Source organism: Colius striatus, chromosome Z (genome assembly GCF_028858725.1).
Source record: "Colius striatus isolate bColStr4 chromosome Z, bColStr4.1.hap1, whole genome shotgun sequence".
Taxonomy (NCBI): Eukaryota; Metazoa; Chordata; class Aves; order Coliiformes; family Coliidae; genus Colius; species Colius striatus.
This window is the reverse complement of record NC_084790.1, coordinates 8,155,511-8,182,916: the sequence shown is the minus strand read 5'-3', so window position 1 is coordinate 8,182,916 and position 27,406 is coordinate 8,155,511. Positions and strand designations below refer to the sequence as shown.

Below are 27,406 nucleotides of genomic sequence, written 5' to 3'. Positions count from 1 at the left end.
TGAACCATTTTTGCACAGTAAATTGGCTGTAAAATCAGCAATTGGTATCTGGGAATAGAACTGCAATTTTTGCAGTAATTTTTAAGCTATGGAGACATAAAGCGTCAAGTGACTGAGATTCAAAGGACAGCAACTGGTGATCTAGCTTGTCATCTATACAGAATACAAAAATGGAATGAGAAAGTCCTCTAGTAAATAGAACTTAAATGAATATAGTACATTTTATTTCAATAATCTCTTTAGTTGGGTTTTAGATTTGTAAGAGTGATAGCTACAGTCTAAACTACTATAAGTTATTTACTTTAAAAATATTCTTGGGTGTTTACGGGGACCATGAAAGATAATCCTATTTAAAAAAAAAAAAACCTGAACTTTTATAATTACTAGACATAATGCAAAAAAAAGATAAGAAAATTGATGGGAAGGAAATGTAAAATACATACTCCAAGGCAAAAAAAACCCCAAACTCCATACTATACTTTTAATAAATGTTTGAGGTTAGAGACAGAACAAAATAAAAACGTAAATAGAAACTCATTCTGAATTTTACTGATGGTAAACTTAGTCTTTATAATTTAAAAAGTAAAATACTCAGTTGAATGCAAGACATAGTGTTAGAAAGAATAAATGATGGCTGTTAAAGGTGAGGCTCTCCTCTAAACTGTAACCAGACATAAATGGCAGCTTTGTGTAAATGGTCTTTCATCCATTTGACTTTGCTACATTTCTGACAAATTTTAAGGAACCTTTCAGCTGTTTTGACACTGCTAAAAGTAGTAACAAGCAAGACAACACCATTCCATTTCACATATGGAATCCACACATTTCTCTAGAAGTAATTTTAGTTACTAAGTGCAACCATATAAAAAATGAAAAAGTACCTATGAGCCAACTATTAAAGAATGAATTTGATAAAGAGCAGTTGTCTCACCAAAAGAGTTGAATGCTGACAAGCAGCACATGAGTCAAAAAGTTGCGTAACTAATTTTATAGGACTAGAGGCCAGGATGTAGCCTCTCAATGATCTTTGCTTTTTCTAAGTAAGTTAGAATTTTGTAAGAATCTATTATTTTCAGAGCAACCTTTCCATTGATCAAATATTTATATATATATGGATATCACCGTAATTCTGAAGTATCTACCTGAAAAGTTGATAACAGACAGGCTTTTATTAATTTCTATTTTAAATGGTAAATTTCTCTTCTGAACTGTTTCCAAAAAGAAAATACATTCTTGAAAGCTCTTCTAATAAATACAAGTTCTATTCACCTGAACAGAACCTACATTATATGGGACATCATGAAGACTGCCTGTATTTTTCAATACTTTCCTGATACCACATTCTCAAAAGACTAGCTGGCAATCAGGAGGCCAATACTAAAGTCTATTCCTCATATACTCAAGAACATCACAGGCAAAATCAGAAATAATATAAAAGAATGAATATATGTCCCTTCTTCTTTTTGTAACAAGACTTTTGTGGAGTTTTCAGAGGGATTAACACCTACCCTGTGAAGGCCAGTCTGACAATCTTTTGTTAAGAAAAGCCTAGATACTACAATGAAATAAAATTTATCTTGCATAGAATGCTGTAATAAAACTTTTTTTTTATTCAATAGATTAAACTCAAGGAAAATCAAAAGTAGTCTTTCCAACATCTGCTGAAGAGCTGCCAAGGACACTCACAGTTCAAGCTAAAATCAATTTTATGTCAGTCACCTATTTGGCTAAAAACATCTACTCATAAAGCTCCTCTTGCAACACCTCTGAGCTAAATGTTTGTTCTTTCACATGCTAACAGGATGAATATTCTAAAAGATATTTATTTAGCTTAAACATACATATATATAGAAGTAGTTGCATTGCAGAATTGTGCTAATATTTGGCAATTAATTATATATGAATTTCCACTGCAATGAGAAAGAGATTCTAAAAGAAAGAACACTTTTAACTGTTCACTGTGAAAGTGTCTCAAAAAGCACAATATTATGATTAGTTTTGTACAATGAACCACAGACATGCAATATAAGTTACAATAACTGGGAACGTTATCACTAGTATGCAAAAATCAGAACATTTTCAAGCCAGATATGCAATCATCTACATTTACGATGAGGTATTACTGTCATTCCCAGTTAAGTCAGCCACACTGAGACCTCTGTGATTAAGATCATATTAAGAGCATTGCTCCTGACACACTATCACATTTGAGAAGAGTTTTCAAAGTTTTATCTTAAGCTTTTTCCCAGCAATGAGCTGGGAAACAGTTGTCTCTGTCCTAACTATGGGTTCGAAGGGGACAGCTGCAGAAAAGTCAGGATTTCTCCATCTACTTCTAGAAATTCTACATTGTAACAGTGAAAGCTTTAAGATGCAAAGGAAAGAAAGTGTTCGAAGCAAAGCTGTCCAGTGCTAATATAAGAAAAATTAGATCAATGATTAATAATATGATTCTAATTCTCACCTGCTAAGTAAGGTCTGTAACTCCTCAGACTGCAACAAAATTATTTTGGTACAGCACTAATTTCAGAAATGCATCCATTCTTCATCATCCTTTTTACTGTTGGTAGTCTTTGGTTATTTTTGACAGTACATTGCACTAACAGAAATTACACGTCTATTTTAGTACTAATTTGATGCTGCTATTTAATTTTCTAAGTGAAGTGTCAAAACCCAACATTTGTAAAAAAGCCAAAAAGCCGTCCCCACTCAGTCATAGCTGGGTTTACACAAACAAACAAACAACCAACAAATGGTAGAGCAGTGATATAAAGCATAAAAGTCCTAAAAGGACAAAGCTGCCTTTGTAGTTGAACTGTAGCAGCCCTAAAAGTCTTCAAGGTGACATAGTTGCAGAGGGAAGGGGGAAGTACCGCATCAGTGGCAGGTGCAGAATGTTTAATCTAGCATTGAAAGGCCACCATTCCCAACACATGGCAATTGGGCTAACAGGATTGACATCGGGGGACTCACTCAGCAAGTACACCAACCTCTGAATGGTGGGGGCTTCTCCCAGCAGCTGCCTGAACGTCAATCAGCCAAAGGGGAATGTTACAGGGGTCACAGTTTGGGGCTGGTTCTCTATGCCTGACATTTCTATCCGTTAGTCAGAAAGACAATGAGAGAGCCACAAAGCCCATGCATTACCATAGTCCTATTCAGCAGCACAACAAAATTGAGGGGAGTGGGAAAGGCCTCTAAACACAAATTGATCAACAGGGGAACAACTCAACCTACCCTTCTCAAGGGAAATATCAGGAGAGTGCCACAGCATCGAGCAGAACCAGGCTAGAGAGACCACAACAACTCTGCAAGGGAAAGTTAATCTCACACAAAGACATCATTTTTCAGTTCAACACTAAAGTTTAGTAAAGGTTCTTTCTAAGCAAAACTGAACGTCCATGTTTGACCTTGTGGGCAATGTCTTTCCAATGTGAATAGTCTGGCTTTTAAAAAAACTCTAAAAGGCGATTATAAGTCATAGGAACAGTTGTAGAACATTGTAAATTAAGAGATTCATAATTTGATTGTAGAGAATAATTAGTATGATTAGAGTATCTATTAACCCATAAGTCCATAGCAAGATGAGACAGAGCTTATCTAAGGGACAAACGAACATCCAGGGAATACATTTCTGACAAAACCACAGCTAAAGGAGCCTTGCCTATCACATAGGTTGACAGTCTTCACCTTTGAACAGCAGGCAAGTTAAAAGCAATGAAGTTCTGCAAACAATTCAAATATGAAAGATAGCAGCATTTACATGAGGGGCTGACTTTCAGTGATCTAAATGGAGTAATATAATTTGAAATCTACTTTTGACTCTGAAACTTCTCCACTGTGAAACAAATTGCTTAATTTTGCCCCTAAATTTCACCTTCAAGAAAGGATTTCTAACTTTTACTAAAATACATACATACATACACAAAACGATGAAGGGTTACACATGGTACAACCAGTAGCACAAATCCCATGATTAATATAGGCATTTAGTTTAAAGAAAAATTCTGCAGGAAAAAAATGAGTACAAACTGACATCAAAAGTTTAATTACCTACAGAGAGAGATGATCAGGATCTAAAAGTAAGGAGGTGATACTCGTGAAGAGATAGGAGAAACTCAGTGATGTCTTGCAGCACAGTTTGTCAGCAGCTGGAATTTCAGCTACACTGGAATTGGCAGAAGAATATCATGACTTGAAAGCACAACCCCAATCCTTCACTTAGAAGGAGGGAGGACCATGCAGGTCAGTGCCACCTGGGAAAATTACTGATCAATTTATCATCATATCCTGACTCATAAACAATTTAAAACCTAAAAGAATTGCACTTTCACCTGAAAGAACTAGGTCCTTGAAAAAATGAATAGAGTGTATGCTGGCTGGCTTATTTCCATAGCAATGCTAACAGGTTTTGCTCATCATTGTCCCTCATTTATGATGATTTTACCCTTCAACCTCTTTTTTTGCATTAAGGGCTCCGAATCTCATGGCACCCAAGCAGACTTTGTCTTAACTTGGTAGCTGAATTAAACAAAAATGTTCATAAACCAGAGACAGACATTAAATGCTAGAGTGTGAACATTTGTGGGAACATTTCTCACAGAAACTAAAATTGGATTTCTTAACCTTTTCACCTAAAATCCAGAAAAAATAGCATACAATTCAAACAGGTGAAAGAAAAATCTTTCTTCTCTCAATAGCACACTGACACAAACTCACCAAAATATCAAATTCTGACTAAAAGAACAAGCAAAAAAAAAAAAAAAAAGAGTAGTTCAGTTGCTGCAGATATTTTCCTCTTGGTAAGATTTTACAGCATATCCTCTTTTGCCTGTGTGGTGGCAAATAAAGCTTTAAAGGACTGATCGCACAGCTTAAGCACTATCTCTACAAGTGGAGAAAGGTGGTCAGATGGTTCTTTCAGGAAGGAATAGTCTCCCAGTCTTTCAAGAAATGTATGGAAAGCAGAGTTTTGCGTAAGTCAGGGCTATGGACTTTGCAGGTCAGAAAATTTCCTCATAATTTGTAACAATAAAATGGAAATCCAGTAAACATATTTTGGAATAGCATTCATTATATTTACAGTAAACTAAGTTTTCTACACAAATAAAGACTTTAGAAGTTTTTTTTTTAATCTGTTATGGGTGAGCCAATGAATTAAAAAAGCCTCAGAAGGGATAGAAATCAAAATAAACCTTTGATTGAACACCTTTGGCATACATTTACAAGGGTATATACAAGTAGCACTTGTGGACTCCTACAGTCTCTAAACATTCACAATTTAAAGACACGGTTAAAACAAAAAAAGGCTAAGATTCACTTGTATTATAATGAATCTCACATAGAGAAGACATTAGAGCAGCATGCTTCATTTTCTTGCCATTGATATATATATAAAAAGGTTAAGCTCCCAGCTTTAAAAAAATCAAGCAAAAAAATATCTCTCAAGTCTATTCGTTTATTTGTTTAGGTTTTGCTTTGGCCTAATCACACTATCTCACTAATATTTTATTTTCCCTGCCCCCCCACCCTGTTAACTTCTTTCTGAAATACTATTTCCAAATTATAATAAAAAGTATTTTTCAATAATGTTGCTGTGAATGACAAATTATTTGAGCCTCATAAAAAAAATAATCTTTGAATGCTATAAATGTTATTTGGAACTGTTAGATTAGTTATTATTAACACCTAGGATTCACAAAGTACTACAAGGCAATGTCAAGGAATAACTTCGAAGTGATGTAAATTGAAGAGAAATGTAAAAGTAAGCATTATAAATGAGTACCTTCCTATTGCATAAAGTGAATAGTTTGTGGCTGGAATATGAAAGAGAGCACGACTAGACTCCTTCTTTGCACTGTTCATTTTTTACAGCTGACCTTCAGTTTGCTCAAATATATAACATCACCACAGTTTATTCATTTCCCCGTAAAAGAAGATTTCTCTAGTATAAGATATTATGTCTCTGAAAAAGTAAATCTTCTTTAGTTAAGAACCAGGCAACAGAAAAAAAAAAAAAAATTAAGAGATCACTCATAAAGGATAAAACCACAGCATGAAAAATGACTGGCTACAAACTAAAGCAAACCTGTAACCACTAACTTCTCATATATAAGTATATTGAGAAAAACAGAACTGCAGCCCTGTTCTTTGGTAACTTTTGAATAGTATTAGTGTTTCTATTATTGTATACTCTTTTACAAAATTTGTCATTTTAAATCTTCAAAACACTTCAAAGCTGCCCTGTTTCATGGAAATAGCAGATAGCCATCTCCAAACAAACTGCTCCACTGTCAATGCTGACTCATTTTGGCCTTCCTTCCATGTTTAGAGTTACAGCTAGACAAAAAGATGATGTCATCCTTTGAGGACAGAAAGAAGTTTCATAGTTTTGTCCCAAGAAACTAAAAAATGTGTAATGTACACTTAAATCAACCTGTCTCCTCATAAGTTTAAAAGTGCAAGACACATTATTTTCCATAGGAGTTCATTGGAAAAAACCATCTTTTTGAGATTCTGGACAATGAAGAATTTCTTTTCACAAAGCAGCTAGAAGACCAGAAACTTTAAGCTTCTGCTTTAGTAAGAGTAGTAGAAATAAAAAAGAACTATGGACCTTTTCAAATATCATTAGTACTCAGTGTTCTTTTCCACAAGACAGAGCAAACTGTGTAACACTACAGATGGGTGAACTACAGTATCTTGAGGGGAAAATGCAAAAAAACCAACAAAAAACCATGTTTCCCTATCAACACCCACAGCTTTCATTTAACTAAACTGGTATGTTGAAAAGAATATCAACATTGAGACACTGGCCAGGGTGTCAGGAGAAGGGAGTGTCATTTTCAGGCTTACCACAGATTTTTTGCATAGCTGGTGTAAAAGGCTTAATTTCACTGCACCTGTTACTGCACCTCAGCTACCACTACATGTAAAATGTGTTTAGTTCCTTTTTACTTCCCTTTGAGAATCTTCTCAGAAGTGGGCTATAAGCACCTATTGCATAAAGCAGAGTAAATTATCCTGCCTTGGCTGTTACCTCTCCACAAATGTAACATAAGGCGAGTAAAATAATAAAAACTGTACTTCAAAATCAAGAGATTCAGTTTCAGATCCATAGTTGTTGGATTAAAACAGCCTAAGCACCATGATTTTGCAGAGCTTGCCAGAAAGACAGACTCTGGCCACAGAAGATTTCTTTTTCATCTCAGCATTTCTAAAGACGTTTTTCCAGCACAAAACTCAAAAATCTAAACAGCCTTGTCAAAAGTCAAAGTGTTTTAATTCAGAAATGTTGACAGTGGGAAGGGCAGGTTATCTCTTCATTGTGGCATTTTCTGACAATAGTAGACTTTGTCTATAAAGACTATGACCTCTGCTAGTTCAAACAGACACTTCAGTATGCACAGTTTGGATTTAATCCATAAAAAATAGCACAAAGTATAGCAAAGGCTCCTAAACATAACCCCTTCCTGTGTCTGTGGGGGTCTATCACCTGGCTAGCTGGACACAGCTCTCTCAACTCTCTTTTTCTCTGTCTTCCTGCTCCTTCCACAAAGCAATGCCAACATCACTTTGCTCTCTTGGCCAGCAACATCAAAAGCCACCTAAGAAGGCAGTACAGCTCTTAATGACGACTATTCTCAGTCAATCGAGGACCAGACATCTTAACTCTATTTCGTGCACTGATAGGCAGACCACCGTTTTCTCCCAACAAATTTTCCTGTGCATCTGGACAGGTGGCATTAAATTGTCTTTCAAGAACAGGAATTTAGTGGCCTCCTCCATTGACTTTATCCTAGGCTCTGCCATTCTATCACTTTCCACCACCACATCCTCTTTCTTCTAGCTTTATACTACTTGACAACGTGGGTGGCTATCTTTTCTTCACATACAAGGAACAGCAGTCATGGCTATACACAGTGAAAAATATTCTCTTTGGTTTCCAACTTTTAAAATTTATCCTTCACTTGAGCAATCTGATTTTAAAAACGTCTGGAGAAGCAACTGTATTCAGAATCAGATTCCTTATATCTCCTCCTATAACATGGTAGCTCTAAGGTATTACACAAGGTCATCTGCCTTCCTGCTAATCTTTATTAGATTGTGCTCACCACCCTTCTCTATGAGTACCCATTCAGCACATTGCATGTGATAGCTCGTGGAGTTTGTAAATCCCATAATTATACTTGAGAGGCAAGTTCTGTCCTGCCGTTAGCACACCATAATGATTTAATGTAACAGTTTTAGGCTTAATTGCCCCTCAAATAAGGCAAGTCCTCTTTTGGGAATGGTGATTACATAGGTCAGCACTCAACTATTTCAGGTTAAGACTCTGGAAGCATCTTAGGAGTTGTGAGTCAGAATTGAATCTGCATGTCTTGTCTTACCTGACCCAAGATTATCCAAGAAATGGACAGCCACCAAGTTGGGGCAGCATTGCACAATTTTATTAAGTTACAACTTATGATATGTTGCACAAGTGGCTTAATTCATGTTCAATAATATAGCTACTATAGCAATAGTCTTCTAACGTCACATTTTAATGCTTAGTCTCCATCCTCATAACCATGAGTGTTAGTCTATGTATCTTGATATATGCATATTTGGGAAAAAAATAAAATGGAAGAGAATACAAAATGAATTTCCAGAGCAGATTAATTTCCAGAATCCAGAACCTAGTCAACAAGAGACATCACAAAACCTTTAGTTCACCCAAAGTAGCTCCACCATGTTACTCACATTAACAACAAAGACTTCAGTCTAATTCACCAGGTGAACAGTGAACAGTACCCCAACACAGAACATTTACAGTTAAAAGTAGAAAAATTTCTTAATGCTTGTCTCCAGTTTCACTCATATTGCAGTGAGGGATAACTGGAAATCAATTATTTGGCCAATAATTAATGCTGATAAAATTTCAATAGATTTCTTCCAACTTAAGCAGAACTCTACCTAAGCTGTATTTTATAGCTGTTTCTGCCTCAGGTTGTTGAAAATTTCAAAGTAAAGACTCTATAACCAAGAGACAGTCAAAACACAAATAGGCTAGTTTGCTGACTTCACAAAAATATAGCTAACTTTGCTATGAAACACTCTAGTTTTTTGAGATTTGGTTGGGATTTACTTCTCTATTCAAAACTCATCAACTTACAAGTTTTGGAATTTACAATTTACACATTTCCAACAGACACTTTTAAAATTTTCGCAGGCAAAGTATACAAAGACTTAACAAAGCAAATACTATGCAGATGAGGGTTTGCACTTACTAAATTCCATCCTAGACACATTAATAAAAAAATATGGATTCTGTCTTGCTGTGTAATCAATGTGTTCTTGTGCCAACGTGCACCAAAAAATACATGGCATAATAAAGCTATTCAATAAATTCGAGGGGGAAGAAGAGAGTAACAGGAAAGGCAGGCAGACATTTGGATGTGGGTATTTGGAAACAAAAATTCCGAGAGAGTTATTTCTAAAGCAATATTAAAATGTCCAGAAACAAAAGTCCGAAATACTATTATCTCTAAAAACTGTCCTCAATCAGACTTTCTGGCAAAAACAGTGATACGCCATCTTCAACCCAGAATGCTGATTTTACAGATATTTGCATATCATACAACCCATATTTAATTTTACAAAAAAATTAATTTTCCATGAAGTATCACCTTCTACTACGAGCAATAAAGACGTATATTCATTTCAGAAACAGGCTAGGAAAATGCCCACAATAGGAAGTCTTTGAAAAGCTACTGCTTTCTCATCGTCCCTTTTGCAAGAAAAACAACACGTAGTAATGCACACTGAAGCACTCTTAAGTCAAAATATCTGAGTTGAAATAAATCAGCCTCTTTCTTTAGGTATCTGCGAATATATCAATGAAATTTTCTCTTCCTAAATAGGTCAGTGTATGATGCAATTAGTACAACAGCATTAATCTGTAACATTCAAGGGGAGGATTTCAACTGTTATTCAACATCCCCCAAATTTATGTCAGATAACAACATCCAGAATTTGATTTCAGAATATTATTACTATTTCATTAGCAGCTCAGAACAAGCATGAAAACCATACTGCTTACTCTACAAAGGTAAAGACCTTCCAGCTCCAAGTGAAAATAGGCCATACCTTTCAAAGCACATTCATAACTTTCATTATACAGAAAACTAGTTAGGAAGCCAAAAGAACACCCTATTTACTTACGACTATTAGTAAAGTCATACACACAAAACAGTATTCTAGAACATGCAAAATATGATTACATATAATTCTTCCTAATTCTTGCTGCTTTATTTTCCTACTTAAACATTGCTTTTAATTTAAAAAGTTAAATGCATTTGAAATATACATCAGTTGAAGTTCTTTTTAAACAACACAACAGTACAACTTGTACAAATGACATACAGGAAGCAAAGTTTGCATCAGAATCTTATCAGATTCCATGTATGTAGTGATCCCTAGAGGCACATCCCTAAATCCAAAGTCATAATTACTGCAAGACAACAGAGGGGAAAAAAAAAAAACAAACAGAAAACCAATAAGAATGTTCCAAAACTTAACAAAACTAAACAAATTCACCTCTGTCACCTAAACATCTCTGTTACATGTTAAAATGTTTTGCTGCTAGCGTGCTGGAGCTTCCTTTTTATTTTTTCCTAGGAGGTTTGGAGTCTTTCCAGCACTAAAGTTAAGAAGAGTAAGAAATATTTCCCAGTTCCTGGACTAGGTTTAAATACTACCTTTCTGAACTTCAAACTTGTGTTATTACTGAAGGAGAAAGTGGAAGAGAAAGGTGATGAATTTCATTGAATCACAGAATGGTAGGAGTTGGAGGAACTTTTATAGATCATCTAGTCCAACCCCACTGCAGAAGCAGGTTCACCTAGATCACATCACATAGGAATATGTCCACGCACTGTTTGGTTTGAAAAACAATAAAGAAACCCTTCCTCGTAGGATGGGGTAGAGGAGGTCTGGAGTGTTATAAATGCCAGAAGCTAGGGGGATACTGGGACAGAGCTGACAGCCTTATAAGGATTTTACTCGCCTTGACAAGCAGAAGTTTATAAGCCAGGTCTGCATCATTTACTCCTACTTAGTTTGGACTTACTTTGTACAGGGGAAGGATGATTCTGTAAAACTTGTTCAAGGTTGCTTTACTGTGGTTTCCAGAAAGTATCATCCACCCAACAGCAAACCTTACCTCACCCTTCCAAGCAGTCTTACTGCAGAGGAGGACTGTAGGCAATCAAAACAGAGTTCTCCCTTCTCTCTGGAGGTGGTTTTCAGAGAACAAGTGTGGGGGATGCTGGTGCAGCTGTGTCCAGGAGCTTTCACCACCCCTGCCCATCCCTGCTGGTGTCTACCAGTATGCAGGGACTAATTCCCCGGGCTGACAGTATGCATACCTTCTATAAGCACAAAGTTCGTTAAAGACAGGATTAAAAATAGATCTACTGCCAAGACCAGCATTTACAGCTGTGCTTCAACACAACCCCATAAACAAGTAAAAAAGAAGTGTGTTTCAATGTCACTATTAGCATAAATGTATTGTGATTGTATCTCAGAATATTAAAAGAAAGCCAAGACACTTGTAAAATTGGTAATTGCTGTCTTGTCTTTAAAGATTCATTTTTTATGTGGACATACTGCATTAAAAACCCTCAGACTTATGACTACTATCTCAACAAATATAGATGCTGAATGTCACTACAGTAAATATCTCATATTTTTGACACTGATCCAGTACTCTGTTATATAGGAGCAGTAGACAGATTTCATTTAACTGAGCACATGGTGTAGCAGAGATATTTCTCCAGGTTCTATATAGCTTTTATAAGAGTATGTCAACTGTCATTCTTATAAATCTTTTGTTTTCAGAGGATTGTAACCTATTCCTAATGAGTTCTTTACTTAAAAATCTTTCAATAAGGATGTTCAGAGGAAAAAAACCCAACCATACAACAGCTATACCAAATTAAATCACAATGCCAGTCAACCTGTATGACCTTTGAAATACTATTATCTTTCAGCAATAGTCAGTAAAACTCCTTTGTAATATATTGTAAATTACGGGGTTCAAAGAAAACAGTACTTTTTCAGTGCTGTAAAATACAATCAGCATTTCCAAAAAAGAAAAGTCACATGCAACTTCCAAACCCCAAAGATGTGAGAGATTAACTATGATTTTCTCAGTATGCCATACATCTTATGCTAACATTTATACAACTGAAAAGTTACAATCAACTAGACAATTAAGACACGTTTCTTTCTCTAAACACATATGTATATACTTGCATATATACACACAGAGGCACTTCAGTAAAAAAAAGTAAACTGGAGGAAAGTATGGCTGAAAAATAAGTATGTGCCTAGCTATAAATGTAAAGTGATCACACCATGAACTACCACCACGAGGAAGTAGGAACAAGGTAAGAAACCACCATAGGTAAGTTCTTAATTAACTTTGTGAAGTGAAACACAAGGACTCAAGAAAGACATTAGTAATGATTTCAAATTACCAGTTACATGGAACTGCTAACAAGTCAAATCAACAAACGCTTATTTTAATCATCTTTGGTGCTTAAAGTTTATTTTGTATTGGAGCTCTTGTCAAATCCTATATAACCTCCCTCTAAAAATTTCATACAGTAAGGCTAGGACAGAGGCCTTCATTTCCAGTAGAAAAAAAAAGGTTAAAGCATTTCTTTTTATCTGAGAAGTCAGGTAGTCAAATAGTCTGGTCAGACTCTTGCACATAATTTTTATTCGAAACCTTGTCTACCTTCCTGTTCTTACACCTGCATGAAACTACACAGGTTGAGAAGATGAATATACGGTATGGAATGAAGGGGCAATTAAAGATGAGTGTTGTTATTTTAACAAAGAACCTTTTTCAAACAAAGGAAAACACACAAACACTGCACTAAATGGTGAATACAAATACAACAAACACCATATGAAGAATGTCAACATGAATAAAAAAGACCACCGATGGCTTATATAACTAAAGACAGTAAAGGTTTGATTCAACATTGTTTTAATTAATAAATTATACTTTAATCACCTTTTAGTAATAACTTTACTGAAAAGACCTCAACACTGTATCATTAAAAAGGAAACCCAGAATCACTTATTTTTATCATCAGTTGGTGTAAGTTGAATATTAGCACTCAGACAGTCCTAAATTCAGTATAAATATCACTGTTCATGAACCAAGGCTGTCAAGTCTTGAAAATCCTGTATCTGATCTCAACCATGCGTGATGTGGAAGGTGCATATTCCACATGAGTAGCTCTGTATTTCATGGAATAACCTCCTGTTATCAGTATTCAGGAACTCATTCCAGAAGGCTCAATCATATTACTCCGAGCCCCGGAGGAAGAGTTGGGATTCAAAACACAGGCTCAGTTACTGGGGGTCAGCATAAACTCAGTCATCTGTGCACTGAAGCACTGTCAACATTTTCTGCCTGTATTTTTCAAATGATTGTTAAGAGTAAACAGAACATTTACTTAATAGCTAAGTACACATACTCAAAGGAAAACATAAAATAGCAGTAACTCCTAGTAAACAAACTAAAAATAATAGTATTTAATACTTTCACATTTTTAAGGAATCATATCCATCAGAAGCAAGCAATAGTACAGTGTTATAAAGTAAAACTCTTTCACAGCTAAAAGAGATATTAAAAGTAATCACTACCAATAAAAAAAAGGAAAAATGAAATCAAATTGTTTTTCCTCACGTATGGGCAATTATTTACACCCAAGTTTGGCTGTCTGTTCTACCCTCCAAAGCAATCTGAAGTCTCACTGCCTTTGGCATAACAGAGATAGAGGCTGCATGTAGCGCTCAATATAACAGTTATCTCTGCCAATCTTTCCCTTTCCTAAGAGGATTAGCACTGCAATATGGTATAACAAATGGCAGTGAATAAGCAAGATGGCACACCTGGACTTCCCAAAAAAATATTCACCCAACTTAATAGCAGCAAACAGATTTACTCTTTAAATGATGCTCATCCCTCCCTGCCTCTCACCTGCCATGCTTGGAGATGTTTTAGAATTCTTAATATTTTCAAAATTTAGTTAAATCAACACATAAGGGATTTACACTCTTCCATTGGCCCCCCTTCCTAAAGAAATAACTGAAAACTGGAATCAGTCTATCTTCCTAAGTACATATTTTGCCATATCGTGTGTACTTTATGTTTAATCCTATCTAGAAGTATGGAGTTGTTTTTTATAAATAAACATATCCTACGCAACTCAGCATTTCTCCAAAGAGAACACAAAGTGAATTGCCTGCGATGGGTGATAATAAAGGAAGCAATGCCATTTATTAATTTTGTATAAGTTATCTGCCACCCTAGAGATTCCTTGGAGGAGAAGAACATGTCTGAATTTCACCATACAGTGCCACAGGCACAAAGTGAGAGAAACTAAACAAGCACATCCTGAAGGGAGAGAAAATGCCTGCAGCAGCAAATGACCTACTACATACCTCACACTCAGATTTTTTGATGTTATAATTTGTTAATTTCAGGAAAAAAAAGACAATTACCCACAGTTTTAGTTTGTTCTAGCAGAATTATTAAACTTTCTAAAGTTTTTGATCAAAAGTGACATATATCGTTCAAAAGATCTGTGTATTTTCAAAAGATTACAATCCTGAGTAAATTTGCATGACAAAGTCTTTCCCATATCTATTTCCTTGTTACCTGAAGCAGCAATATACATTATTAGAACAGTACTAAACTACTTAAGGATGAAGCATATCGAATTTTTATTTGCATTTCTATGCATTAAAGTTAATATTTTCCAGCTCAATGCAGAGTAAGCAAAAGATAATTTAATTCAAATATGCATTTCATGGTATGAATAAGGAAGTGTTCACGTCCCCAGTGAATTGTTAAGTCTTTTAAGTAATGATTCATTTGAAAAATCAACAGAGTATTGGCAATTTAGTGTAATATTAAATACACACATGTACCATGCCTCTACTGACACACATGTAATACTGTTTCTGTGATCTATTTTATGAAGAATATAATTTAAACATTATAATGTATTAAGATAATTAAGTGATAATTTACAAATCTGTACATTAACAGATAAAAGACAATTTCAATATTTTAAAATTGTCACTAAATATTTTTAAACGTTAGTAAGGTAATCTCTTTACAGGATATAAAAAACATACATGAAAATTTCTTATTCTTGAACTAATGTGCTCCTGAATGGATATGATGGTGTTGATTACTGTTTTTTTTTTTCATAAAGCAAAATGAAGGTAATGGCTTAAGATTAGTATGTCAGTAAATGAAGAAGTAACAGGTCATCCCATCTTATATGAATGCAATTTTAACACGTTAAGCTTACTGCTGTTAAAACGATATTTCATGAAGAATTAAAAAAAAATTGTGTGCATATCTATGTTACTTGGCATGGTGCCACTCTCAAAAGTCTGTAGTAATGTACACATTGACAAAATCAGCCCAACAGAAAAAGTTGTCAGAAACCCCACAAAAGTTATTTTAAAACATTTGTTCCATGATGCGATAAGCATAAGACAATCACAATTTATTACACACAAAAAACACTCCAACTCAATAAAGTCTCCATCCTAAATTGTATCATTCTGTGAAGGCACTGATGCATTGTGTGAGCTGAGGTGCTATCATACCAGAAATTTACTGGACTATCCCACCCTGATATGTGAGATACAACTGTTCTACAGCAAATCAGCTGAAATTAAAAACTACTCTCAAACAGTGCTTTCAGATATAAATAACCACCAGCTATGACGCTTCCACAGATCCAAATCCTCTGAATTAAAAAAAACACTGGACTACAACTTTTATCTTCTAAATGGAAGCCTCATAAAGTGTCCCATACAGAGTAAAATCCAAGCCACAAACACTGTATTTACTCATTTCTCCTACAAATGTCATGTGTAATTGAAAATTTAAAATAAACAGTCAAGATCTGTAGCACATTAGAAAGAGCCTCATCACGATTTGTAAACAATGAAAGGGTAAATCCTCAAAATCTTTCCACATAGGAATTGTAGGACATTGCTGAATGGAAACTTTCTTGCTAAAAATTTTGTTAGAACTCTGCATGTAGAATATTCCCTACTAAATACACCCATCCATCTATTCAGGCAGTGCAGATCTCATTATGGTAGAACACATTAGAACATAGTACTACTACTACAACACATTGATTATGTATTTGCTAAACTCTTATTCTAATACTGTCCAGAGTGCTGTCAGTAATTTTACTTTCCTCTAAGAAAAATGAAAAGTGCAAATATGTAAATAACTAACAAAGGGTAAGAATCTTTTATTCCAAAGCCATTAATGCATTATTTATCAATATTTTGTACAGTACACATGTACTACAGTGTATAAGGAAAGCATCAATTTTAGTCAGGTTTTGCCTTTCAAAACAACTGCTTTAATAAAAATGACGACACAAAAAAGTCATAAAAACAATACATTGAAATTGTGAAACATAATGCAAAGTGAAATGAATTTAATTTCACAGTAAAACTATTCTTCTCTATAGAAACCAATGATCCTGTACATTGGATGTTCATTAATCTCATTTAGATCTAATTTTTAAAATTAGTCAATGTGTATTATATTTTAAGATTATTTGGTAAAGTTGCAAATTTTTCCTGTTAGATAAAATGACTGTTTGTAGAATAAGTGTGTAGGGTAGGAAAAGAGAAAGCTAGCAAATTCAAAGTTATCTTTTTATGCAGAACTTAATCTCTGTTCTTAGAATTATTACACTACACAGACAATAACACAGTACAAAATTAATGCATTGCCTTAAGTAGATGACATTATTTTTGAAGTAGACTGATTTTGTAATACTGCACACAATTAAACAAAAGCTCACAGTTTAAAAAACAAAAGGTAGGGAAAATACAATAGAAGTAGAAACCTGACCTATCTCTAATCTTTTCTTTTCAAACATAGGCTACTCAGTACTCAAGAATCTTCAACTAATTATTCCATTTTATTGATGGCATTTTTCCCAAGGGAAGTTATTTAAAAAGTTTAACCCCTGAGCAAGTCATGGCTTCTCCTGTCTTTGAAAGTATCAAGTGCATTGATTATAACTGCAGGAAGTGTTACCTTCTACCCAGAGAATCTCACCCTGCACAATCTTAAACACTGTCTCTCTCTCAAAACGGCTTTGATTCAGCAATTCAGACTGCTTCAGCTGATATTAAAGGCAGAAGCACCACAGAAAAGGGATCAGCAGTTAAAACGAAATACAAAGAGGAAAAGAAACAGATCTTGGATATAGTACCACAAAGCTTGAGAGAAAAGCAGATTTGAAAAAGACATCAGAGTGACTAAAAAAAGAACAACATGACAGAAATTAAACAAGATTTTTATGTTCGCCTTCTATGCATTTAAACTCATCTCAACCTCTATTGAAATTCCGATCATACCCAAACCCCAAGGCTTTTGACATACTTTCAAAAATCCACACCCCCTCTTAGTCTTTTCTAAGTCTCCAGAGTCACTGTTAGGTATCCAACAAGTTGGGGGGGGAAGGAAAGAAGAAGGAAGAAGAATCCTAATATGCATATGATAAAAAAGCCATTTATACTCATCTTTGTTTTTAAAATGATCATGACTATTTTAAATATTCTCTGTGTGTTTTTAGCCCCTACTTAGCCAGTGAAAAGAATGTTCAAACAGTTTGGAGATAAAAAAGCCAACTTATTTTCAAGCCACATACTTACAAATATCTTGAATAGTGATTTTCTTAGGTCAGTAAGAAAGTAAGAGTTAACTGACACAAGGTGTTGTAAGATTTTAAAACATGACAGTAAGCAGAATTAGAAAGAGAAAGCAATCTGTAAGTATCTCAGCATTATCAAATTAATATATCACAGAAAACTCTTACGAATGTAATGCACAATTAATTAACAGTAACAGATATCTTGGAAAGGATGCACTAAATTCCAAAGGGTAATTGGATTTTCAGAACTGCAAGTGATTTTTTTTTCCAGTTCAGTCATGACAGGGCCAGAAGGTAATGATATATCTGCCATGATGCAACAAGCAGACCTGTCTTCTGTCAAGAGTTGAAATCATAAAGGAATAAGCTGTCGTTAACAACCTCTCTCCAAACGGTAGAGCTGTCATCTCATTGTTTTCCTCTGCTGGCATGGGGGCTGGTGTGGGCTTACATACCCTGTCAGTTCAATATTAGTCTAAGCTTTTAACCTTTTGTTGAATTTCTGACTTAATTATTAACTCCTGTACAGCTTATTATCTATTATTAAGTATTTGGTGATCAATTAATATAACTTTGAACTAACTATGGAACTTTTCCTTCTATCTGCTTGATGATCAATATTTTGAATCAGTATTTGAGAGATTGTTAATTCATCATAAAATGTTTTAGAAGGAAGTAAATAAATTTTCTTTCCAGAGTATGGTGTACTTTATGCCAACTATAACTGAAAAATTATTTAGCAATAATTTGTATTTATGTTTTTAGAAAGATGTCAAAAGATCATCAAATCAACTATGCAACTGAAGTTTTTCTAATATTATCCTCATAAAAGTAGTTGTTCTACATAGAAGTTTTCTCTACTAAGATATAGCTCACAAGTAATGTTAGTTCTATGGTGTAACAAAATTAATAAAAGCAAATACATATACCAGACTCAGAACATTAATATTTGAAAGAAACAATATAGCACATTATTGTCCCTTTTAGTGAATTTTTGTTTTCAGTAATATATTAGAATGTTCAAGTAAGATGATGATGGCACTATAACTGACTATTAATAAATACATGAAATATTTTTACATCTTTCTGTAACAAGATACTTAAGAAACATAGAGGGTAGATAAATGTTAGTATTCTATAGCAGAACTATAATTGCAGTGAAACATCAGCTCTGGTGTTTTTCAAGAAAATGCCACTTGCCTATCTTATTGAAATTGTGCTAAGAATGTCTAAAATATAAGACAAAATTTAAAATCTTAGGTTCCTAAAATATGAAGGCTAGAACAAAGAGATTGTTGTTTAACAAGATATTCTACACTTAAAAGCAAAACACAGAAGTTCTTCAGCAAGAATTCTTGTTAAGTGTACTTTAAACAAAGCATAATTTCTTGACAAAAAGGTATAAATAAACACTTTTAAACTGTCTGATTTTTACTAAACAGAATGATCAAAATGTGTTACCATTCCATTTACTAACCAGTAAGTTTACTAAATCACATAAAACTTACAGCAGGTAAATTGATTACTGTTACATGGAATTACTTTGTTTCAGTCAACTGAGTTTCAAAACTAATGATATCTTATTGCATGTTGAAGTAACTTACTTCCCTTCCTAATACTCAGCAAATATTACCAACCTGACAGTTTTATACAAATGAATTATATTAAGTGAATAAACTCAATATTCTAGCCAAAAATACTCTTAAGAACAGAAATTTTTAAGAAAATGCAGTTGAGCAGGAAAAAAACCACAAGAGAAAACTGAAGCTGAAAATCATGTTTTATCAGCTATGAAAGAAAAATTTCTGCAGTAGATGCCCATCTCATGCAACCCTTTTTTTTTTTTTTCATTTGTTCATGGAAGGTCAGATTTTTGGGTGCTAAATTTGAAACCAGGCAACAATTGTTGGATTTTTATTTTTCTTTTTTAAACAAATCAAACAAGTCACAGCAGCTGTGGCTGAATTTTATTACCGTCCCTGGGACCATGGCTATCTTAGGTGTCAAATATACTGAAATTCAAAGACTCAGAAAACATCCAACAGTTTCTTTGTACTCATGCAGTAAGTTGATGTCCTCTCTATTCCTTGGAGGAAAGGTATCAAAGATAAGAGTACTCCAAAATTCCTCTCAAAGTCCGAACTTAGGTAAGCTGAGCTCCCGTTTCCCTAAGGAACAAACTTACAGATCAACTTCAGCTTCTCTTTGCTTCTCAGCTGACTTTAAAGCAAAGCATTCACTTCTCCAACAGCTACAGAACAAACACTATCACATGCAGCAGGAGCCAACTTTTGTTCCCGTTCTTGCTTGCCTCCCTATACCATTACTAGTATTATTAGTACACCTCCCAACCCAATCATCATCTATGATGAGTGGTAACAACGACGAACCAGGGAAGCATTCTTCCTCCTCCTCCTCAAGAGCTTGGTGACCAAGGTTCTTAAGGCAATATGGGAGTCCCTGAACTACCTAAATGAAATCAGGAATGTAAAGCCTTAATTCTTGATACACCGAGTAAATACTCTCATTACTGAATTAAAGAATTTACTTCTATCTTTCAACATCTCCTCCTAGTACTGCTTCAGTCATTGTAGACATAACTAACTAACAACTGATCTTAGAAGAGCCTGACTCTATGGACTGTTGCAGTGGTTTTGCCTGGGCCAGGATTTGGTAGCAGACAGGCTACAGGGTGGCTTCTTTAAATAAAGCTGCCAGAAGCTTCCCCTTTAGCTGACAGGGTCAATGCCAGACAATTCTAAGATAGACCCGAAGCTGGCCCAGGCCTGGCCAATTAGTGACGGAGGTAATGCCTCTGTGAATAATGTACTTGAGAAGAAGTTGCTGGGCCGTTGCTAAACTGCAACAGCAACAAGGAGTGAGAATGTGAAAACATATCTGCAGACACCAAGGTCAGTGTAGAAGGAGAGGGAGGAGATGCTTAGGCCCTGAAAGAAAGACACCTGTGATTTGGCTTTATTTTACCTTTTCCCTTCTCTGTTCTGATTGTTCATTAATAAATCAAACCATTTGCCCCCAAGTTCAGTCTGTTTAGTTCGTGATGCTAATTGTTGAGTGATCTCCCTGTCCTTATCTCAACTCACAAACCTCTTGTTATATTTACAGATATATAAAAATATATATTAGATATATTTTATAATATATAATATTATATATATGTATATAAAACAGATAATTTATATATATAAAAAAAAAAATCTTTTTTTTTCCCATATGATTCGATGATTTCTCTCTCTCCCGTCCAGTTTGCGAGGGGAAGTGATAAAATGACTTGGTGAGCAATTGGCACCCAGTCAGGGCTAAACTGCTACAACAGTGGTTAAGACATTTTGGCAAAATGGAGAAGACACCTATTAAAATTCCTTTTCTGATTTACATTTACTTATCTATACAATGTACATTTATTTATTTATAAAAAGTTTTAATAGTTTCCGTGTGGTGTTATCATTGAATGCGGAATTGTCCCTCACTCCCAGAAGGACTCGAACATCAGTCTCACACATAACATGACTGGTTCTGTCAAAAATCAGCATTTCCACTGCAGAATGTTTCAGTAAAAAACTTCTAATTTAGAAATCAACAAACCTCTGCAATATTTATTTCGTCCCATATTTAAAGGAACTTGCATCTTTTAAGAGTATCTTTATACTATGGATTTACTTTATTTTAATTAAGCTTTTGTTAGTCTTACTGCTTTATATTATCACATTTGCCTTTTCCATGCTTGTTCTTCTGAAGTAGGTGTTTTCCTACCATGTTTTAAAGTATTTACATATATCTGTCTCTCACATTGTATACACTTATCTCCCTCCTCCCTTTCCTACAATCTGTTCTCTGTCTAGTTGCTTGTTTGTTCTCCTTTCACATTTCAAACTCTCTTTTACACTATCAAGTCTGAATTTCTGAATTAACACATTAATCTTACCTCTTCACATAAAAACTTGTAAACTCCTCCCAACATCTATTACACAAAAGATTAAATCTACACAATGGAGTTGATGCAATAAACGGAAGAAGAAACATTACCTATCAGAACCACCCAGATGAAAAGAAAAACCTGATTTCTAGCTACTCAGATTCCCACCAGGACACTTCTTGGATCTTTTCTTTCCAATGTGTATAAGCCCCAAGTCACCAGAAGCCTGATAAATATTAAGCCTTTACATTGTTTATTCCATACATGCTGTAATAGAAAAAGATTTTAAATTCTTTTTCTAGAAAGTGATGTACCAGAGAGAAATGGATTTTTTTTCTTCACTTAACTTCCTGGTTAGGAGAGCAGTATCAGTTCATCTCGCGCAATCCGCTACTCCCTGATAACTTCAGCTTTTGAGTCCCTGTTTTCAGTTTTTACAGGAAACAAATTGAAACTTGTGTGTGGTAGTCTCATCACTTTCCACAGAGAAAAGTGGTAGAGAACAGTGATCGGCTTGTGCCTGTTTGTCTGTTTAGCTTTATTTTAAGCACAGGTCGTATTTGTGAATGAGTTTCAAGACAAAAGACATTTAAGTACTACTTTTGCTTTTTTTTTTTCCTTTTTTTAATGAAAAGCTAGTCTCCAGCAAATCCTTTAAGCTACGTGAATAAGTTTCACACTCACAAAAGATCAGTGAAATCCTGAAATACTAGATACTATTACCAACCTCAAATTTGCAATTTATTAGAAAAAAAAATCCATGTTCTCCTGTCATCAGCACTGTAATCTTATGCTATGATAAGGTCTACCGGTTTCATTCAAGGATAAGGCCTCTTAGAAGAAACACCAGAAGATCAAGGAAAAGAATTCTTTACCTCAAATTGGCAATGTTGCATGAGGAGTTATTAGAATTTTCACACTGGCCATTTATTACCCAGGCCACTTATTTTCATTTCATAAGAGACAGAAATGCCTAAATCAACGACAGCTCTGAACACCAAAAAACCCATAAAAGGATGCAATTTTTGTTAACTAAAATAGGAGTCCTTATGCTCACTCTACCGTAATTTTCTACATTCAGAAGAGTAATTTATACGATTGTACATGAAGTAGACATGATATCAGCATGCAACTATCTATTCTTCTTTTAGACATAATGACTCCAAATATATTCAGTGGGGTTCGACTTCCATAAAATATCACCTTATCTAACAAGACATGCATCCAATTCCCTGTGACACAAAAAATAGCAACATGAGTAATATAGTACAGTTGAATACGATCTATTTTCATTTTGCATGAAAAAAAAATCATTGCAATTAGTAAACATGTAGTACATTGACCAGAATTTTAAAATGAACAAAAAGGAGAGAGGGTTTTACATTTTCTAGAATTAACCAACTAAAGAAAACTATGACTTTAAAACCTATGCAAAGAATCAAGTAAAAATATATTTTAAATCATATTTTCTCATTAAACTTCTTGTTTTTTTCCCATTTTTTAGGGGGAAAAAAAAAAGCAGAATTACATAATCTGTTTTTAAGGATGAAAACTTTAAGCGAATATACATTTGATCTCTGTCACACTGTCACAATCACTGCAAAAATACATAAAAATCACCAAACAGGAGAAAAAACTGTAACTCTCCTCTTCAAGAAGTACTCTCTTAAAGACTATCTGTTAATTTAGGGAAGGTGTTGCAGTTTTGAATGCTCAGAATCTCGTGTTAGCCAAGGCAGTAGCATCTCTAGGACAAACCAAAAATGCAGGCTTGTAAGCACTGCTACAAAAACTTAAGGAGCTACATCTCTTCACTTTTCTTGGGAAAGGCTTTAGAACCTGCACTCTACAGAAATTAACCTCTTACCATGCACCCATACTCTGCTCAATAATCCTAAAATATTTTTTCTGCCTCTAAGACTTGGTTTAAAACAAACAAAACCTTTACATTAGAAGGCAGTAAGCATTTAAGACTACTTTTTTACACAAAGTGTAGCCTGGTGCTTTGTTACTAGTTTACAGAAAACAAAAAATAACTTATTTGCCTAATGTTTAAATATGTTTTCTCTCTTTTGCTTTGCTTAAAGAAAAAGAAAACACATTTGAAAAGAACTATTTTCTGTGCTGAAGAGAACTATTTTCTGAACTGAATACCTCAAAACAAACTGCAAAAAAATCAAACTTCATTTAACAACATGTGCAACAATCACAATAAAAACACTGATATTTAGGGCAGAACACTAACTTCACTCAGTAGATGTAATAGAAATAGTGAGTTTTAAACAGGCTTTTCCAATGATTTCTTCAGGAAGTTTTAACTAGGGTGCACGATGCAAGGGATGAATTACACCTACAAAGTTCCAGTGTTTAAAACATTACACAAATTGAGCACTGTCTCTCACATAGAAGTAAATGTAACAAAATAGTGTCCATAAAATGTGTTTTTTACTGTGAAGTATTGATAACTGAATCAGAATGAATCAGTATTCAGTGCAAAACTGAAAAAGACTGTGGCTCTAATAAATTCAGTACAAGCCTAGCAAAAAAGCCTGCTGTTATCATGAAAGCTCATGTTATCATGAGATTACAACAGACGTTGAGTGAGAATACGTACAAATTTAATGAAATGTAAAAGAAAACACTTCAAATCATAACAAATTTCTGCAGTGCCTTCTATTGCATCTCATCGCCTGCTAAGGGCTCTTGTCACGTTAGCTGCCATATTAAACTACGCAGCAGTGCTGCCACAACATGACATATGACTAATTTTTTTTTTTACTGTAAGAGAGAAACTTGGTTCCATGAGCAAAAAGTTCTGAAAAAAACCCAAGCAATGATTTCTATCTGGTTAGATTAACCAATTAAAATTTTATCACAGATTTAGAGCTCTTTATACACAGCTACATATATACACATGCATATGCACACACAATTATAATACAAGCACTTCCACTTACCTCAATAGCTCTCTTTATATATGGTATCTGCGTGCCACTGTTCAGATCTTCATTAATTATAAGTCTCCTAGCCCACTGACCAGCTCTGACAACACCATTACCATGAATTAGGACCAATAGCTTGTCAGGATTTGTTAGTGCATCTTCACTCATAAAGATAAAGCTCTTTGGTTCACTCTCAGTTGCATCAACCTGCAATTACAGACAACATGCACTTTTTTATGTATCAATGAAATATTTTAAAAGAACATCTGCAGTTATAAAGCTAGCCACTAAGTTGATAAAAAAACATTTAACAGCTGCAACAACTACTTATATGCGTGTTACAAGGAATAATGCATGCCTAGCACTAAATAAAAACAAAGCAAAAGCTAGTACCTGTGCCACTTAACTTCAAAACATAAAAACATGCCACAGTTTAGAGTAGTATATCCCAAGTATATTTACATCAAAACAAGGGAGTAAAAAGTATGTTAAAGCTTTGAAACAATAGTTGTTTGGAGAAATTTACTGGCAAAAAAGAAAGTCCATAAAAGAACAATCTTGGAAGGTTGGGTGGGTGCGACATCAAGTTATTTGTTGCCTCTGTTATGCCTGAAGCAACAATAAAATTCTCATAAAATAATATGAAAAAAAATCCTGGGGAGTTCCATCTCAGCTACCTCAACATAAATGCCCAATAAGCCATGTAGGAACCAGTATTGCAAATTTATGTATTATAAATTTAATAAGATAGGTCTAATAAAATACAGAAAACCAATTTGGTTCTAAATAAGGGGTTCATTAAGAGTCCTGCACCTGGCTCAGTGCTCTGCTACCTTGCTGTAGGAACAGACCAACAACCAGCTTTCATATTCTGTAAAACATAACATCTAATTCCAAGTTTTGCCTTTAGAGGGTGAAGCAGCACTTTTTGCGCCATAAAAACATAAGTTCTATACAACAGGTTGACACTTGGCTTACCAAGCCTAGCTCAAGGCAAAAGAACAGTGCTGGTTTAAGCACTATGAAAATCGCATCTAATGTACTCATTCTTCCCTTTCTACTATATGAATACATAGAAAAGGAAGAACTGAACTTACAATTCTGCCTGTCCTGCTGTACTCCAAAACCCATACAGGCTAACTGTACAGCTGCTAGGATCAACCTTGGATTGTCTTATGCTCTGCAACAGCAATGAAAGGCAGGTCAGGATATGAGTCATATGTTGGAACAGGAGGAATGGCTGCTTGGATTATGTACATTTTGCTCCCATACATAGGTATGTGTTCTTAATTACCTTTACCTTAGGAAAAATAATTCTGCATGAATCTCCAGTTGTTTTGTTAATGCAAATACTACCAATTATATTTTAAATAAAGCCAATGAGGTTACTTGAATAAAAGGAATTTCTAACTGGAAGAATGGTCATGTCTCTCCTCAGTATCTGCCATAATGATAAAAATTTTATTCCCCGTTCCTGAATAGTGTAACATCTCATGTCTTAGCCTGTACTTTCTACTAATTTTCTCTCTCAATTTGTACGAAAACAGAAAACATGGCAAAAAATACATTCTATTGAATATTCAACAGATACCATAGAACCACAGAATGGTTTGGGTTGGAAGAGACTTTAAAGACCACCTAGTTCTAACCCCTGTGCCATGGGTACCTTCCACTATAGCACGTTGCTTCAAACTGATTCAACCTGTCCTTGAACACTTCCAGTGACTGAGGCAGCCACAACCTCTCTGGGCAACCTGTGCCAGGCCCTCACTACCTTCACAGGGAAGAATTTCTTCCTAACACCTCATGTCAATCTTCTCTCATTCACTTTGGAGACATCACCACTAGTCCTGTCATTGCATGCCCTTGTACAAAGTTCCTCTCCAGCTTTCTTGTCAATCCCTTCAGAGTGGTGGCTGCTTTAAAGTGCTCCCAGAGCATTCACTTCTCCAGGCTCAACATGCCCAATTCTCTCAGCCTGTCTCCAGAGGAGAGGTGCTCCAGCCCTTGGATCTCTCCATGGACTCCTCTGGACTTGCTCCCATACCTCCCTTCCCATGACCTGCTGGCCACATTGCTTTTGAGGCAGTCCAGGATACAGTTCACTTTCTGGGCTGCAAATCCACATGTTGACCACACTGTGCTACAGTCAGATCACATTGCTGCTTGTGAAGCAGCAGAGGTGATACCTTAAAATTTAACAGGGCTTAGGTGAAAAGTCAGACAACACTAAATCTCAAACAGTACTTGGCAAGACTTAATGACTTTTGCACATAAACTGAATACTCAGGATACTGTAATTAAGAAAAAACACAGTGATTGTTTATGTCAGACAAATTTATAACTTAGCTATATGTTTTAGCATTTATAAACTACTTTTTTTTTAAAATTTAGGAAATCATATGTACTAGAAGATACAACATATTTGCAGAAATGTGAAATAGTTAATCTAAGAAAGTTAAAAATACCTACCAAGATAATGAAAAATAACTCCTCATTCTCTTCTTCAAATTAATCACATTTGAAACTTTTCTTCAAGCCAATTTATCTCAAAACAGTAGTAATTCATTAGATCAAGCTTTCACTACAGAATGCACATAAAGGTCACTCCCGTGCACAACTTTATTGACAAATCAACGTAGAATACCATTTAGTGCTAGACACAGAGTCTGCATAAAGTGATTTATATTTATTAGCTACTTTCTCTGTTGGTCCTACTCATGAACACTTATTTCTGATCATTTTTTTAAACACAA

At 34.9% G+C, this 27,406-nt stretch overlaps 1 protein-coding gene across 8 annotated transcripts in view; it reads right to left on the bottom strand.

The window, feature by feature from the left end:
- Nucleotides 1-27,406, bottom strand: part of ARB2A (ARB2 cotranscriptional regulator A) — a 276,975-nt gene that overhangs the window by 184,715 nt on the left and 64,854 nt on the right. For all 8 annotated transcript variants that reach the window (XM_062019248.1, XM_062019252.1, XM_062019250.1 and 5 more), the window contains one exon: nucleotides 24,666-24,857. In XM_062019248.1, the coding sequence (XP_061875232.1) occupies nucleotides 24,666-24,857 (192 nt within the window). The remainder of the gene's footprint in view (nucleotides 1-24,665; nucleotides 24,858-27,406) is intronic.